Source organism: Megalobrama amblycephala, linkage group LG8 (genome assembly GCF_018812025.1).
Source record: "Megalobrama amblycephala isolate DHTTF-2021 linkage group LG8, ASM1881202v1, whole genome shotgun sequence".
Lineage (NCBI taxonomy): Eukaryota > Metazoa > Chordata > Actinopteri > Cypriniformes > Xenocyprididae > Megalobrama > Megalobrama amblycephala.
This window is the reverse complement of record NC_063051.1, coordinates 21,666,664-21,680,983: the sequence shown is the minus strand read 5'-3', so window position 1 is coordinate 21,680,983 and position 14,320 is coordinate 21,666,664. Positions and strand designations below refer to the sequence as shown.

The window sequence follows — 14,320 nt, the reverse complement described above, 5'->3', positions numbered from 1 at the left end:
GGTGTTGGTGTTTTTTTGTTTGTTTGTTCTGAAAACTATTCTATGCCGTTTTATAGTATGTTTAGACTAAAAATTTAAAAAAAGAAAAAGTGCACTTTAAATACTGTACCTGGATGATGCACTTAATTAATGCACTCAACTCTCGCATTACATAGAAGAGGGGGAGGGGCTATCAGACTCTTTAAAATTCATACACTACACAGTTGAGTATACAGTAAATAGTGTACAATGCGTCATTTGGGACACAACTTGAGGCTTTTCAGATTTTCCGTTGCAGTGTTCTCTCCATATTTACGATTCTTTGCAGCCTTTAGCCACTGCCTACAATAAGCTGGATCCTTCACTGGAAACCGAAAATACTCTATGAATTCTTGCACTCATACAAGTCGACACCATTGTAACTAAGGCTGCGTTTAACTCCAGTTTAATGGTGCTTTTCCACTGCATGGTTCGGTTCAGTACGGCTCACTTTTTGGTGCTTCTCCACTGCATGGGACGGCTCGGAACAGAACGGTACAGCTCGATTAAATAGTACCACCTCGGTCGAGGTTCCAAGCGTGCCGTACCAATAATAAATGTGCTGTGTAAACACTGCAAATCAATGATTGGTCAGAGAGAATCGTCACTACCAGCGTCATTGGATTTGACTGAATTATTGGATTTCAGTAACAGTCACCACAGTATTTTTTGTATTTTATTAAAACTTTTTTAAGCAACTTGCTTTAAATGACCGTCACACGTCACAACTTGAAAAAAGAAATGGCTGTATCGTGGTCAGTAGACAAGGTGCAGACTCGTTGGTAGCTAAGGAGCGGATCCACGACAGTAAAGGCAGTGCAACTACACAATAAGTCTATAATCCCACCCACTTTGAAAAGGTACTAAACTGCAATGGAAAAGCAAACCGGAAGTAAAGCGAGCCGTGCTGTACCGAGCTGAGTCGTACTACGCAGTGGAAAAGTGCCATCAGACATACGCTCTCAAACTTCCCTAAGCACTCTGCCTCGGGAGAATCCCAAGTGCATTCAACTTCATCAAGTAAACGAGGCAAGTTTATTTGGACAGACCGTCGACTCCTCAATTTTGGCGCATTCACGCCAATTACAAGATTTCAACTTGTAAAGCTCGTAACTACAGCTTGTAAGATGGGAACTATCTGAGAGCTCCTACTTGTACCATGCGACCACTGTACCACCTAACCGCTGTAGATTCATTTAGGTGTTGATGGTACCCACAAGTGATCAAGGGCTTAGGGTATTAAGTTAGTGAGGGAAGGGCTTAAAAATAATATGGACTTTAGCACAGCCTAAAAGATTTCTAAGAAGTTCCTACTAAAGCAAGGCAGTATTTGACTCTGGTCAAGCCTATTCAATAGAAGCACACTGGGAGTAGCCTCAGATGGCAACATGCCCAGTGCATTACAGGTGTTGAAGATTTCTTACCTATTTGGCAAAAGGGAAGACAACAGCCCTTTTTACATGTTTTCTCTAGTAAGATAGCGTGACTTCAAACATTTTTTTTTTGTCTTTCTACCGCATAGCCAGAGTTTTATTGAGAGTTGATTTTGCCAACGGTGAATTATCCATTTAAGGAAACAATTACATGTTGCTACATTTTACAGTATGGCATAATAGAATACTCTAGAATAAATAGGTACAAATGACCTCAGACAGATTGTAAATGCTATAAAAGCTCTTCAGCACACATATGTGAAGCCCTTGGCTAATTTGGTTTGTTCCAAGGGCTATAGCCCAGATGGAATAATTAGATCTTCCACCCCTTCAGATCAGTGCTCCCTGAACACAGTTTAAGACAGAGGGAACATCTGCTGGCCTGGGGCAAAGTCCTCCCTGGAGGCATCACGAATATATTCACAAGCCTCAGACACATGCCTCCCTATCAAAGCAATGTAAAGCCTCTGTTACCATGAGAGAAGAAGGGGAACCATTCAGGTGGAAGCTCAGGTTAATTACAGCCTTTTCTCTTTCTTTAAGAATTCCATTGTTCAAATTGTCAAAATGATCTTTCTAAAACTCACCATTACAGCTGAATGCATTGGGTGCTGCTTGTTTAGAGGTGATGATGAAAAGTTATGGCGTGTGCTTTCTATTGTAGCCTAGTATGGCAATAATTTTGATCCTTGTGCGGTATGCAGAACCTGATTTTATCAAGTGCAACATGTTCCTGGATCAACATCTTTGTCGATCCTGGAACAACATTCCTGTCCAAAAATGTAATCCTATCAATATCCATAACAATATCCCTACCCCTAAACCTAACCATAAGTCATCCCTAAAATCAGAGGGAAATGATAGGTGAATAACACAGATGTAGAAGCACCTAACATTGGTTGTAAGCCTAAACTAACATAACTGAAATAAACTGTAAACTTGTCCCTCAAATCTGATTGGTTGGTTGATGTTGTTCCATGAATCAACAAAATATGTTGACCCGGGAGTGCATCCACCTCTGCAAAATCAGGACGTGCTTCTCACTAGATGATCATGCATTGTTAAAAGAAAATGTGACATCACATCAGCTGAATATCGGTGCATTTTCTCCAGAACAGGCCCTTGTAGTTAACAAGAATTATAAAAACATATAAAAGCAATAAAAATGGGATATATAAGCTATAGATGACTGCACATTTTTATTTGAGAATTGTTTATGTTAGCAAAGCTAAATCCATCCTTTCATTCATCCATCCATCCATCATCAATCAATCCATCCATCCATCCATCCATCCATCAGTTCATGAAATAACAAGCTGATGTAAGACTGATCATATTCTGTGATTGTTGTTAATGATAGATCTAAACAAAAACAGTCATCTGATAATTTGCAGTTTGCCTATTAAATATTAAATATGATTCAAATATTTTTTTTGAATAGCTACAGTTACTCATTTTATCCTCAACGTTTGGAAGAAAATCCATTTTAAAAAGGTATTAACATTGGCAATAGCCTTGATAGTACTTAGTAAAAAGTTTCTATTAAATTATTAATCATTAAAATTACTTTTTTATGGAGATTCTACATTAATTTGAGGATTCAATATATTTATTACATATTATAAATATATAAATATATTACATTAATGATTACAAATTTTAATGTTAGGTGTGATTAATCATGATTAAATCACAGAAACCTGTGCCATTACTTAGTAATTATATTAATCTATTCACAATTCACATAAATTATTCATTCATTCATTCATTCATTTGAATAGCATGGCTATTGGGGGAAAAATGTGTCATAATGGTTATTTTTGCTTTGAGCAAACAATCATTCATTGTTGAGCTGTTAATGTTAAATAGTTAAATTAAATAATTTTAATTAAAAGGTTAAATAATTAAATTAATGTAAATGTCCATGGCTAGTATCAATATGACATTTTCAGTAAGATAACCTGCAAGTTTATATGTAGCATATCTAAAATGAGGATAAACTGAGCATGTAGCATGTAAGGCCTTGCACAGTTTCATTATTCAACTGTTCTAATACTATACTAGTGTACTGTGGTTTGTGAGTACTAGCCAATACTCAAGGTTTTCAAAACAGTAATGCCAGGAATCATCACAGGCCTGGCCTTTACCAATAATAAGCTGATGTAGGTGGATTCCCGGACAAAATCCCCACTCACTGAGTCTCGGGGCTAATTCATTACACCTTAGGAGCATTACAGCTGACAGGAACCTCGAGCGAGAGATTTGCACTGTGCTGTGAGTGTGTTGTTTTTTCTCCCCGTACTGCCAGGAAACTAATCGTAGCATAACAAGTGAGCTAGAAATATTAGTGGGCTTTTATTCAAGGTAAACATAATATAATGGCAAATACAGTACATGATTTCACAATTTGCACTGAGTGTATAATATATGTCTATTGTATAAAATTACACTTAACATTTAGCTCATAATCATAAATTAAGCAGATACTGTCATCTTGTCAAGAAAAATAGTATAAGAAATCATGAGAAATTTCTGTATTTCAAGTATAATTACTGGAACTTCTTAATATCTATCTATCTATCTATCTATATATCTAATATATATATATATATATATATATATATATATATATATATATATATACTGTTTTGACTTTATCATTTGAAATAGAAAATTATCATGAGTGATGGAAAAATACAATCTAGGACTAAAAATATGCAACATTCCAATAAAACAAGTATCCACTGTTCAAGGATGAATCGTTCTTATCATGATAATTCTGTCATTTGGAGGACACAGAAGTCACGGTCTGAAGAAGAAGGCTTACAAAAATGAAAAATTTGGTTACAGCTGCCTTTATGGCCTACTTTCCCAGTGTTTCCGTAACTCATGTTAAAATAAAGAGGATGGTGCTTTCCATCCTGACTTCCTGAAATAATTTCAAAATCAGAAAGAAATGTGATGAATGTACTTTGATTATTGTGTCATGTGTTATCTCTTCATTAAAGTCCCTGTAAAGTCATTAAAGTATGTGTTCTGAGTTTGTCACACCGCAGAAAAATGTGTTATTAACCACCCAGCCAAATTTGAATGATTAAAAAAATCTGCAAGTAAATGAAATAAGTTATCAAAATCTCGAAAAAATAGGCAGCGCTCTCTGCTCTCAAACGCTGGGGGCGTGCCCGCTGTCGGTGATGAAACCACGCCCACTCGCGAGAGCTGCAGTCTCAACTGACTGGAGTCTAATGAGTCAAACATACTGATGCATATAAAAAGAATCATTTAGAGGGTTGCAAATTTTAGTAGAGTTACTGTGGACTACCTACTAATTATAACATTAGCAAACTCGGCAACTTACACTCATTGGTGGGCACGAACTGCCGACTGTTGTCGAGTCGACAAATGACGGCTCTGCGAGACGGGAGGATGAAGGCCGGGACGGGAGAGACTCTGTCCGGCCCCATATATCATCGGTAATCGGTGGGACGGTAGGAAGGCCGAAGCGGGAGGGGGGCCGAGGTCTGTTCAGTCACATTCACCAAAAACAGCGGATTATCTGTGAATCCCAGCTGTCTGATGAAAATTTGTAAAATTATCCGGTGTAGAACGATCACTTTAGAATCCTTCATATCATCGTTTTAGGAAATTTAAATAAGGAGACCGAGCATATTGTATATTATAACAACCATGTAATATGCATTTGATTTGCGTGACGAAGGCATTAGTAGCTAAATGTGCAAAGGGCTGTATAACTGTAATGACACTCGAGATTGAGCGAGTGAACCGCCGTAGAGTTAGAGGCGGCGCCACGCTCGGTGCGTCATCGACAGTTATATAGTGTTAGGGGAGGAGCTATGCTCGGGGGTCCAAGTGCGTCATCAGACCCCCGTTTTAGCTCCGCCCAAAAAATCCTGAGCAGACACTTGGTGAAAAACTGTTTAACGCTCTAACTTCACAATTAAGCATTACACAATTCACAGTCTTTGTAATGTGTTTCAGCAATACATTTGTAACATTTACAAAGTGTTTAGAAAGAATTCTCAGAATTGACTTTACAGGGACTTTAAAGGTGCAGTAAGCGATTTCTGAAAAACACTGTTGATTGGACCGAGCACCACAACACATTTGTAGCCAATCAACAGTAGGGGGCGTATACAATCATGATGGGGGAGGAGACAGAGTGAGCAAGATGGACATTTAAAGAAAAATTGTAGAAAGATAGATGGCTGAGAGACATTATAAAAGGTCAGAGGAATATCACTTGAAAAAGAAGGGTTATGATCAGGCAAGAGCTTTAGGACCGACGTTAATATTAGAAAAGCTTTCCAGCTCTGGAGAGACCTAAGCACGAAGGCCTGAAAATGGAGGTTGCATTATTTCTGCTCCATATGTGAGAAACATTGGTTTTGAGTGTGTGCTGCTGGCGACAAACAACAAACTCTTGCTTGTATATACTCGTGTACTGTATATGTTCATTTTTTATTCTTCCTTGTTCACCATCTTCGATTTATTTTTCGCAAAGCATTATTTTGCATCACTTCTTGTATGATAAAGAGACATCCACTCTTGCATTGTCTGTTCGTGATTTTTAGGGTGGAGCAATGAAGGGAGGGGTGTGTTTGTTTGCGTTGATTTCAAGTATCAAGTGTTCAACAATGATTCTCAGAAATCGCTAACTGCACCTTTAACAATGAAAGAGTTAGCAGCACCCTGAGGTAAGATTGATTGACTGTGTCATATAAGGTGCTTCCACTCAATTGCACCTTCCTTATTTCCTGTTCTCGTGGTGCACCAGTGGGACACCCACTACCATCTCTATGAAGAGACCTAGCTAAAGGGTTTCATCCTGCTCTACTCATGAAAACTTCTCTGTGATGGTGTAATTGCCCTTATGCGAGGCATATTATCTGTAAGAGAGAAAAAGAAGCTGTGAACAACAAGATTATTTTCCCCTCTGCATGTCTTCCACGTCTCTGAAAAATTGCTTCCAGGCAGTGGGGTGAAAGTGAATGCCTTCTATCAGAGCGGACACAGAGATCTCAAGGCCAAATGATGCAGAAGTTCCCTTGTCCTCATTCAACCAGATTTGTGGTCTTTTATATCCCAAGTGTCATGTTGGGCGAGAGAAAGACCTTGATGTCTGATGACATCATAAGTTATTGATCCGAGATGGGATTCCCTCAGGTAATATATCATTCTGAGATATTAAACCTAATCAAATGTTCCTCATTCTGAGCACAGCTTGATCAAGTTAGGTACGGCTGTCATGACACGGCTTGTGGATCAATGAAGCGAGATGTTTAACTTATGATAAAAGCAGGAAATATTCTCTATAAACAACAAATATGTTCTGATTGTGATTGTGTCACATCATACAGCAGTTTGGAACTGGCTTACAACTGCTAGTTTAATCAGCAATTACTAAAAATAACTAAACAATAACATTAATTTAAAAAAAATCTATATATTGCATAATATTCCATGCAATATCATGCAATTCGGTACTAAGGTAAGGCCATACATTCAGAAATTTAATCCACCTGTAGTCTAACAAACATTACAATGCCCACAGAAAAGCCTTTTTATTTTAAGAAAGCGGTCATGCCCATGTTCAGTGAGGTTCATGCTTAAGGCAGAGATCAGTATTTTCTGATTTACAGATAATACTAGGAAATGTATAATCACTGTTAGTTGTTTGTTGTGTAGTTCAAGCTCATCTTTTTACTTTATTAAATAAGCCATATGTGAGAATTTTTATGTAGGCCTATTAATCGCTTTTTGCATTGCCAACATGTGAACAGCTTGTAACGAAACTTTTAAGACATTCCCTGACTTCCTAAGTTGTCTTGGAGACTGATTTTTATGTGAAGGACTTGGGCCGGTTTCGCCAGGAAAATCCAAAGGATGTGACAGTTAAGGCCTCGGTATACTTCAAACGAAATCGAAATCTAACATATGTTGTTATGATCAGACGCTTTTCTTATGCTTTATATAATAAATGCTTGCTGTTTTCTCATTTTTGTTGTGTTTATTTTGTTACTGAGAAGAAAGCATACAGCACATATTTACATATTCATCTAACGGTCACTCTCAGCAGTGTGGGCGGTGTCAGATGTTCGTTTACAGTATATCGCTGGTCACGCATGTCGAACTTCGTTTTACCCCTAAACGAAGTACGAAGAAGTGTGGCCTCCATAGGAAGCAATGACACTTCCTCTCTCAAGATCCATAAAGGTACTAAAAACATATTTAAATAGGTTCATGTGAGTACAGTGGTTCAATATTAATATTATAAAGCGACGAGAATATTTTTGGAGCGCCAAAAAAACAAAATAACGACTTATTTAGTGATAGCCGATTTCAAAACAATGCTTCAGGAAGATTCGGAGCACATTGAATCTTGTATCGAGTCTTCTGTTCGGAGCGCCAAAGTCACGTGATTTCAGCCGTTGGCAGTTTGACACGCGATCTGAATCATGATTCGACACACTGATTCAGTGTGCTCCGAATCTTCCTGAAGCAGTGTTTTGAAATCGGCCATCACTAAATAAGTCGTTATTTTTTTTTTTTTTTTGGCGCTCCAAAAATATTCTCGTCGCTTTATAATATTAATATTGAACCACTGCACTCGCATGAACCGATTAATATGTTTTTAGTACCTTTATGGATCTTGAGAGAGGAAGTATCATTGCTCCCTATGAAGGCCTCACGGAGCCATCCGATTTCAATTAAAATATCTTAATTTGTGTTCTGAAGATTAATGAAGGTCTTACGGGTGTGGAACGGCATGAGGGTAAGTAATAAATGACAGAATTTTCATTTTTGGGTGAACTAACACTTTAAAGTATTTAAAATATATTAAAAAAATTAAAAACATCTTCATATTCTTTAGTCAATCAGTCGTTTACAACAGTGCATGATAAGGCAAACATTTCCTGTTGCTAATTGAACCACACAGAAAAAATACTGAACAAGAGATTTGATTATTTTTTAAGCCAACTGTATTTCCATAATCTTTTATTGTTTTGTCTATGTGATGAACATAATTAGAGACCACCAAAATCATATACAGGAAAATACATTTCTGGTAATTCACGTACTGCACGACTCTCTACCAGCATCCCTCTAAAGATTCAGAGTTGGGGACATTGTTTTTTGTATTTATGCTTTTCAAATAATTATATTTCTGGAACAGTGTGTGAGCAGTGCAAAAGGACACTAAAATGACTTAAATTGGAGCGCTTTCATTAACCACACTTGTGAACATTACCATCACTGTGGACTTTCCTGACATTTCACATACACAAATGCACAGTACATTAGTGTAGAGAGGACTTGATTATGATTGGCTGAAAGGAGAGATGACACTCTGCTTCCTGCTCTATATAAACTCCCTCTTCCCTCTCTGCAGACACACTGCTGATAATTTTTTCTTAGAGACCATACTGCGCAATGGATGTTTATTTCCCCTCCGGCTTTATAATGTGCAGAGGAATAACAGGGCTCTCAAACACTTGCCTGGAAAGGTATGATGCTCATATTTCTATTTTTCATGTGTTTTTTGTCTTAATAATTTATGCATGCTAAATCATTTGAATGCTTAAACATTAACCTGTACTCTTTTATATAATATCAGAAAGGGATTTTTTAAATCCTGTTGTGATCGCATATATTACAAAAACGTACATATGCTGTGTATTAAATAAAGGCTTTTTTAATCATCAGGGCCAAAAGATTAAAAGCATGCGTAGGTGGATTTCTGCAGAGGCAAGACTTGAGCAGCCTATGCAGATATAGAAAACCGAGGTAAGTACAGTTATTGAATGCACTGGCTCCTGCGTGTTTCATAACATGTTTCTTTTTGCATAATAAAGACTGTATAGTCTCCTACTGTTTCTCTTCTGACTGGCTGACATCTTTGCAGGTTGACCTTGGAGGAATGTCTGATGTGGAAAGAGTCTTTTGAGAAGCTCCTGTCCAGCAAACGTAAGTTCACATTGTGTATTGTTAAAGATGAAACCGTTTTACAATTAAAAGGTTATGAGGTAAAACTAATTATTATGATTAAATGGCACAACTATGATATAGAAAAATGATGGAATTAGGTAAAAAGCAGCCTTGCGATATATGACAACATAACATAAAAAAAGACTGTTTCCGTTATACTATGGTTTATATTTAGAAGATGGAAATGGGGCTGCGGTGCACAGATGTGTCTGCGTGGGGGGCTTTAATCTGATGAGACACGTTACACAACTAATCCTTTCTCTCTAACCCCATTTCAGATGGACTATATGCATTCAGATCTTTCCTGGTGTCTGAGTTTAGTGAAGAAAACATTGCTTTCTACCTGGCCTGTGAGGACTTCAAAAGCACAAAGTCTGCGACTAAGATGCCATCCAAAGCAAAGAGGATCTATGAGGAGTTCATTGGAAGTGAAGCCCCTAGAGAGGTAAAGCCATCAAATGAGTCACTCAAATTCCACAACTAATTACAAAGAATCAACACTTAACACTTCAAAACAAACATACTACTTTTTAAATATATTGTATATTATGGATGTTTGAATTCACTTCCCATTTGATTTCAGGTTAACATCGACTACGAGACTCGAGACATCACTCAAGCCAACTTGCAAAGCCCCACGGCATCTTGTTTCGATATGGCCCAGTACCGCATCTATATTTTAATGGAAAAGGACTGTTATCCCCGATTCCTCCGATCCGCCGCCTACCGAAATCTAGTCAACCAGCTCAAGGTGAAGAGCACCAAGGCGAAATCCAAAAAGGCCATTGCGATCAAACCACCACATGAAGAAGAAGAACCAAAATGAAAAACGTAGGCGCATTTTGGCTCTAGAAAAGATGGACGCTCGGCAAGAAGTGGAAGGGACCGGTGCGGATCCTAAAAAAGGCTGCTTGAGGCAGTCGGAGTGCCATGAGATGAAGAGAACCATGTAATGGAGTCAGATTTTATCACTGCATTCCCAGACCCCTTTAATATTGTCCAAAAGAGGGAACAGCAAGGCTACTGGTGGAGAAAGTATACCTGTACTCGGCACAAAAGAGATGCTGATGGACTCTACTGAAGTATGCATGGGCCAAAAAGCACATAGCGTACTTTCAGCAAATTATGTATTTTGTAAAGTTTATAGAATGGAGAAAAGTGTTTTTGGTTATTTAATGCATTCATTTACTTAATTTATTTATCCTTTTTTTTTTTAAATAAATTGATAGTCCACTTTAAACATTCTACTAACTATACTTAACTTTGCAACTACATGTCAGCTAACTCTCATTAGAGTATTAGTAGACTGTCTGCTTAATATCTGATAACACTTTATCTACTGATTATAAGTAACTTTGAAACTACGTCAACTAACTCGAACCCTAAAACTTAACCTCAGTCTACTAATAATCTACTACAGTCTATTAATACTCTATTGAGAGTTAGTTGACTTGTAGTTGCAGTCACTTATAGATTGTAGAATGTCTAAAGTGGAAATAAAGGTACCATGGTACAGTGATGGTATCTTAATTTAAAGAATAAAATAATATAATGAAAAAACGTGGTTTTAAAATGGTGCAAAAAAAAAAAAAAAAAAAGGTAGCACCATGTAATTGACAATCTGCCTGGGCAGCTATGAGGCACAGAATGTTCAAAGTTGGTGTGCTAACTATTTATTTTAAGTTATTTTTGTTTTATAAGTGTTTTTTGTTAAATAAATGTTCAAATCAATTGAATAAAATTTTGACATTAAATAAATAATGTGCTTTCACATTTTGTGTGTGTGTGATTTCACTTTTTACTTAAGACTTATAGGCCAAAACAAAAACAAGCTGATATGTTTATGAGTCATATTAGACTCAAATCTAAATAGCATGTTTATTCTGACAAAAAAAAAAAAAAAAAAGGCTGTTTTCATTCAATGTGGACACAGCGAAAATGTAAGGCCCCAGTGCACAGATATATCACAGATGCTTCACCACTGTGAGGAAAACAGGCTTGTTATGCACATGACTGGCCAGACTGAGCTTGTGTTTCATATTTAACCATCAATGCCCACAAGCCACGAGCAGCCTGAAGTGTAGGTTTACACAGTTGCCAAGGCAACTGTTTGGGCCCGGTTGCAAATCTGTCCACATGATTCTCTCAGCTCAAGATTAAACCACATCGTTCCTGCTGACAGTAATGAGAAAGTTCATCACCCAGTCAGAAAATCAAATACTGGAGTTCAGAAAGAGGAAATACATTTGATAACGAGCAGCCATAAAGATTTGTTAGCTTTTGTGTTTGCTAACACATGTAATGAAATAAAGGAAGGATGTCTGAGAGCCGTCGTTAGATAAGTATTTGTAAATCATGTCATTGCTTGCTGTGCATTGAACTATAAAATCGCCTAGACAGTAATCGCATGAATATTATTATTGATCCACAAAAGCAATCACAATTTGTTGACGAAATATGATTCTACACTGAAACATGGCTGAATATTTTAATTTCATCAGCCAAATGGGGGCTAGATGATGGTCCAGTAGATATATACACCATATATTCAACACAACATTAGAACCAAGCGCATCGGATGGATGGTCCTGTTGATTAAAGAGGGGCTACATTTACTTGAGTTTTGTGTTCCCGTAGTAATATGATCTCAAACAGGGTGATTTTTATTATAAAAAGATAAATTGCAAGGGCTAAAATGTTATGCAAGAGCATCAGTAGGCTATTTCCTCAAACACCCAACATAGAAAGTAAAAGATAAATTGCCTCATTTAAGTTTAATTATATATTATATTATATTATATTATATTATATTATATTATATTATATTATATTATATTATATTATATTATATTATCAGGGTTGTTATTATTACTAAAACCATAATATATATATATATATATATATATATATATATATATATATATAAATATTAAATATTAAATGTCAAAAACATCAAAATTACTAAAACTTTTACTAAAATTAAAAAGAAAACAGAAATATAAATATAAAATCTAATTTAATATATTAACAAAATCTATAATAGTATTTAAATGATACTAAAATAATAATTATATACACACACAGGTTTGAATTGGCTATTTTTATTGTCAAAAGAAACCCAAAACTTCAAAAAATAACATGGCTAAAACGGTTTAATTTGATTGCATAAATGCATAAATGAGGTTAAAGTGTTGTTGATTATGATTTCCCCTTTTTTAACTTTAGTTAGTGTATAATGTTGCTGTTTGAGCATAAACAACATCTGCAGAGTTACGAAAAGTTCAAAGCAAAGAGAGATATTTTCTTTTAAAGAAATCACTTTTTAAGGACTACAACAAATGACTGGACTACAACAAGCTTCTTCCTGGGTTAGTGACATCACTAACCCTACAATTTACACCATAAAATTTACATAAACTCTGTCCCCTGAGAACACGCAACAAAGGGGGTGAGGTCAACACAAATGCAATAGCATGTCATAAAAGCATGATGACAACATAAGTTATTATGACCGTAATTGAACTAAACTATACCTGTTATATCTTCATGCAGCATATTATCTGGCTCTGTAGGCATTTTACGACAGTGTTTGTCCTTTTCAAGCAATACTGAATGCGTGATAGTCGGATCTACAAACGGAAGAACCAAACATTGATTCTGAATGACTGTATGTATGTGTTTAATTAGATCCGTAAACCTACCACCTTGTTCGTCAGAAGTGAGAGCTAGTGTTAACAGGCCCATTCACAGACTTACAGTGCATCCGACCTCAAAACAAATTTTGTGTTGTTTGTTGGCCCACGTCTATAGAAATCTTCAATAAAACATTGCGTGTGATGAGTGATGAGTCAGACAGCAGCATCAAGGTCAGTAGCATCCCGCACAGCCATCACACTACAGCCAGATGCAGTGATGCCTCAATGCTAAGCCCTCATGTAAAGAGAACTCTGACGCACAAGCAGCAGCAAGTGACAAATATACTTCACCTTGATGAAGCTTTTCCCGTAGCCTATTTGTATATATGTGTATATATTTTATATATCTAAATATATCTATTTATCTAGAGGTAGAAGAATTTCAACCTGCTTTAGTTCCTACTTGTAATTATTTACGCAACATTGCCTCCTAGTGGGAGATCAGCATCAACACGGCAACAAGATTGTTATGTCACAGGATAAATTACAACTGCATAAATACACAATTTTACATAAAATACACTATTATGTTTGCCAGCAACATAAATCATATGTATTATTATTATGATTATTATTATGATTTATTATTAGTAATAAATGTGAAAAATGTGAAATATACTTATAATATATTATATAATGTTATATATTATTAAAATACTCATAATAATAAATGTGTGAAATATGCTTATAATATAGTATAAATATTTTATTTGATTTATTATTAGGCCTCTTAAATGCATGAAATATTTTATTACTAGGGCTTTTAAAAGTGAAATACTTATATTTTATAATTATTTATTTTGATTAATGGGCCTTTTAAAAGCATGAAATAAACATATTATAGTTCATGATTATTTCATTTTATATTTTATTTTATTATTATTAACATTATTGTTGTTGTTAACAATAAATGGAATAATAATTTTTTTTTTATGATTTATTATTAAGGCTCTTAATAATAAATGTAAAATGTGTGAAATATATTTATAATATAGTATAAATATTTAAATTTAGATTATTTTATTACTAGGGCTTTTAAAATTGTTAAATACTTATATTTTATAATTATTTAATTTTAATATTAGGGCTTTTAATAGCATAAAGTAAACTTATATTATAGTTCATAATGATTTAATTTTATTTCATTTTCTTTTAAATTGTTTTATT

The 14,320-nt window shown here is 35.6% G+C and overlaps 1 protein-coding gene across 1 annotated transcript; it reads left to right on the top strand.

Moving 5' to 3' along the window:
* Positions 1–8,255: 8,255 nt before the first annotated feature.
* Positions 8,256–11,229, top strand: rgs16 (regulator of G protein signaling 16). Its single transcript, XM_048200063.1, has 5 exons — positions 8,256–8,977; positions 9,177–9,257; positions 9,376–9,437; positions 9,737–9,903; positions 10,042–11,229. The coding sequence occupies exons 1-5, from the start codon at positions 8,904–8,906 to the stop codon at positions 10,282–10,284; spliced, it is 627 nt and encodes a 208-aa protein (XP_048056020.1). The 5' UTR covers positions 8,256–8,903; the 3' UTR covers positions 10,285–11,229.
* The last annotated feature ends 3,091 nt before the right edge of the window (positions 11,230–14,320 follow it).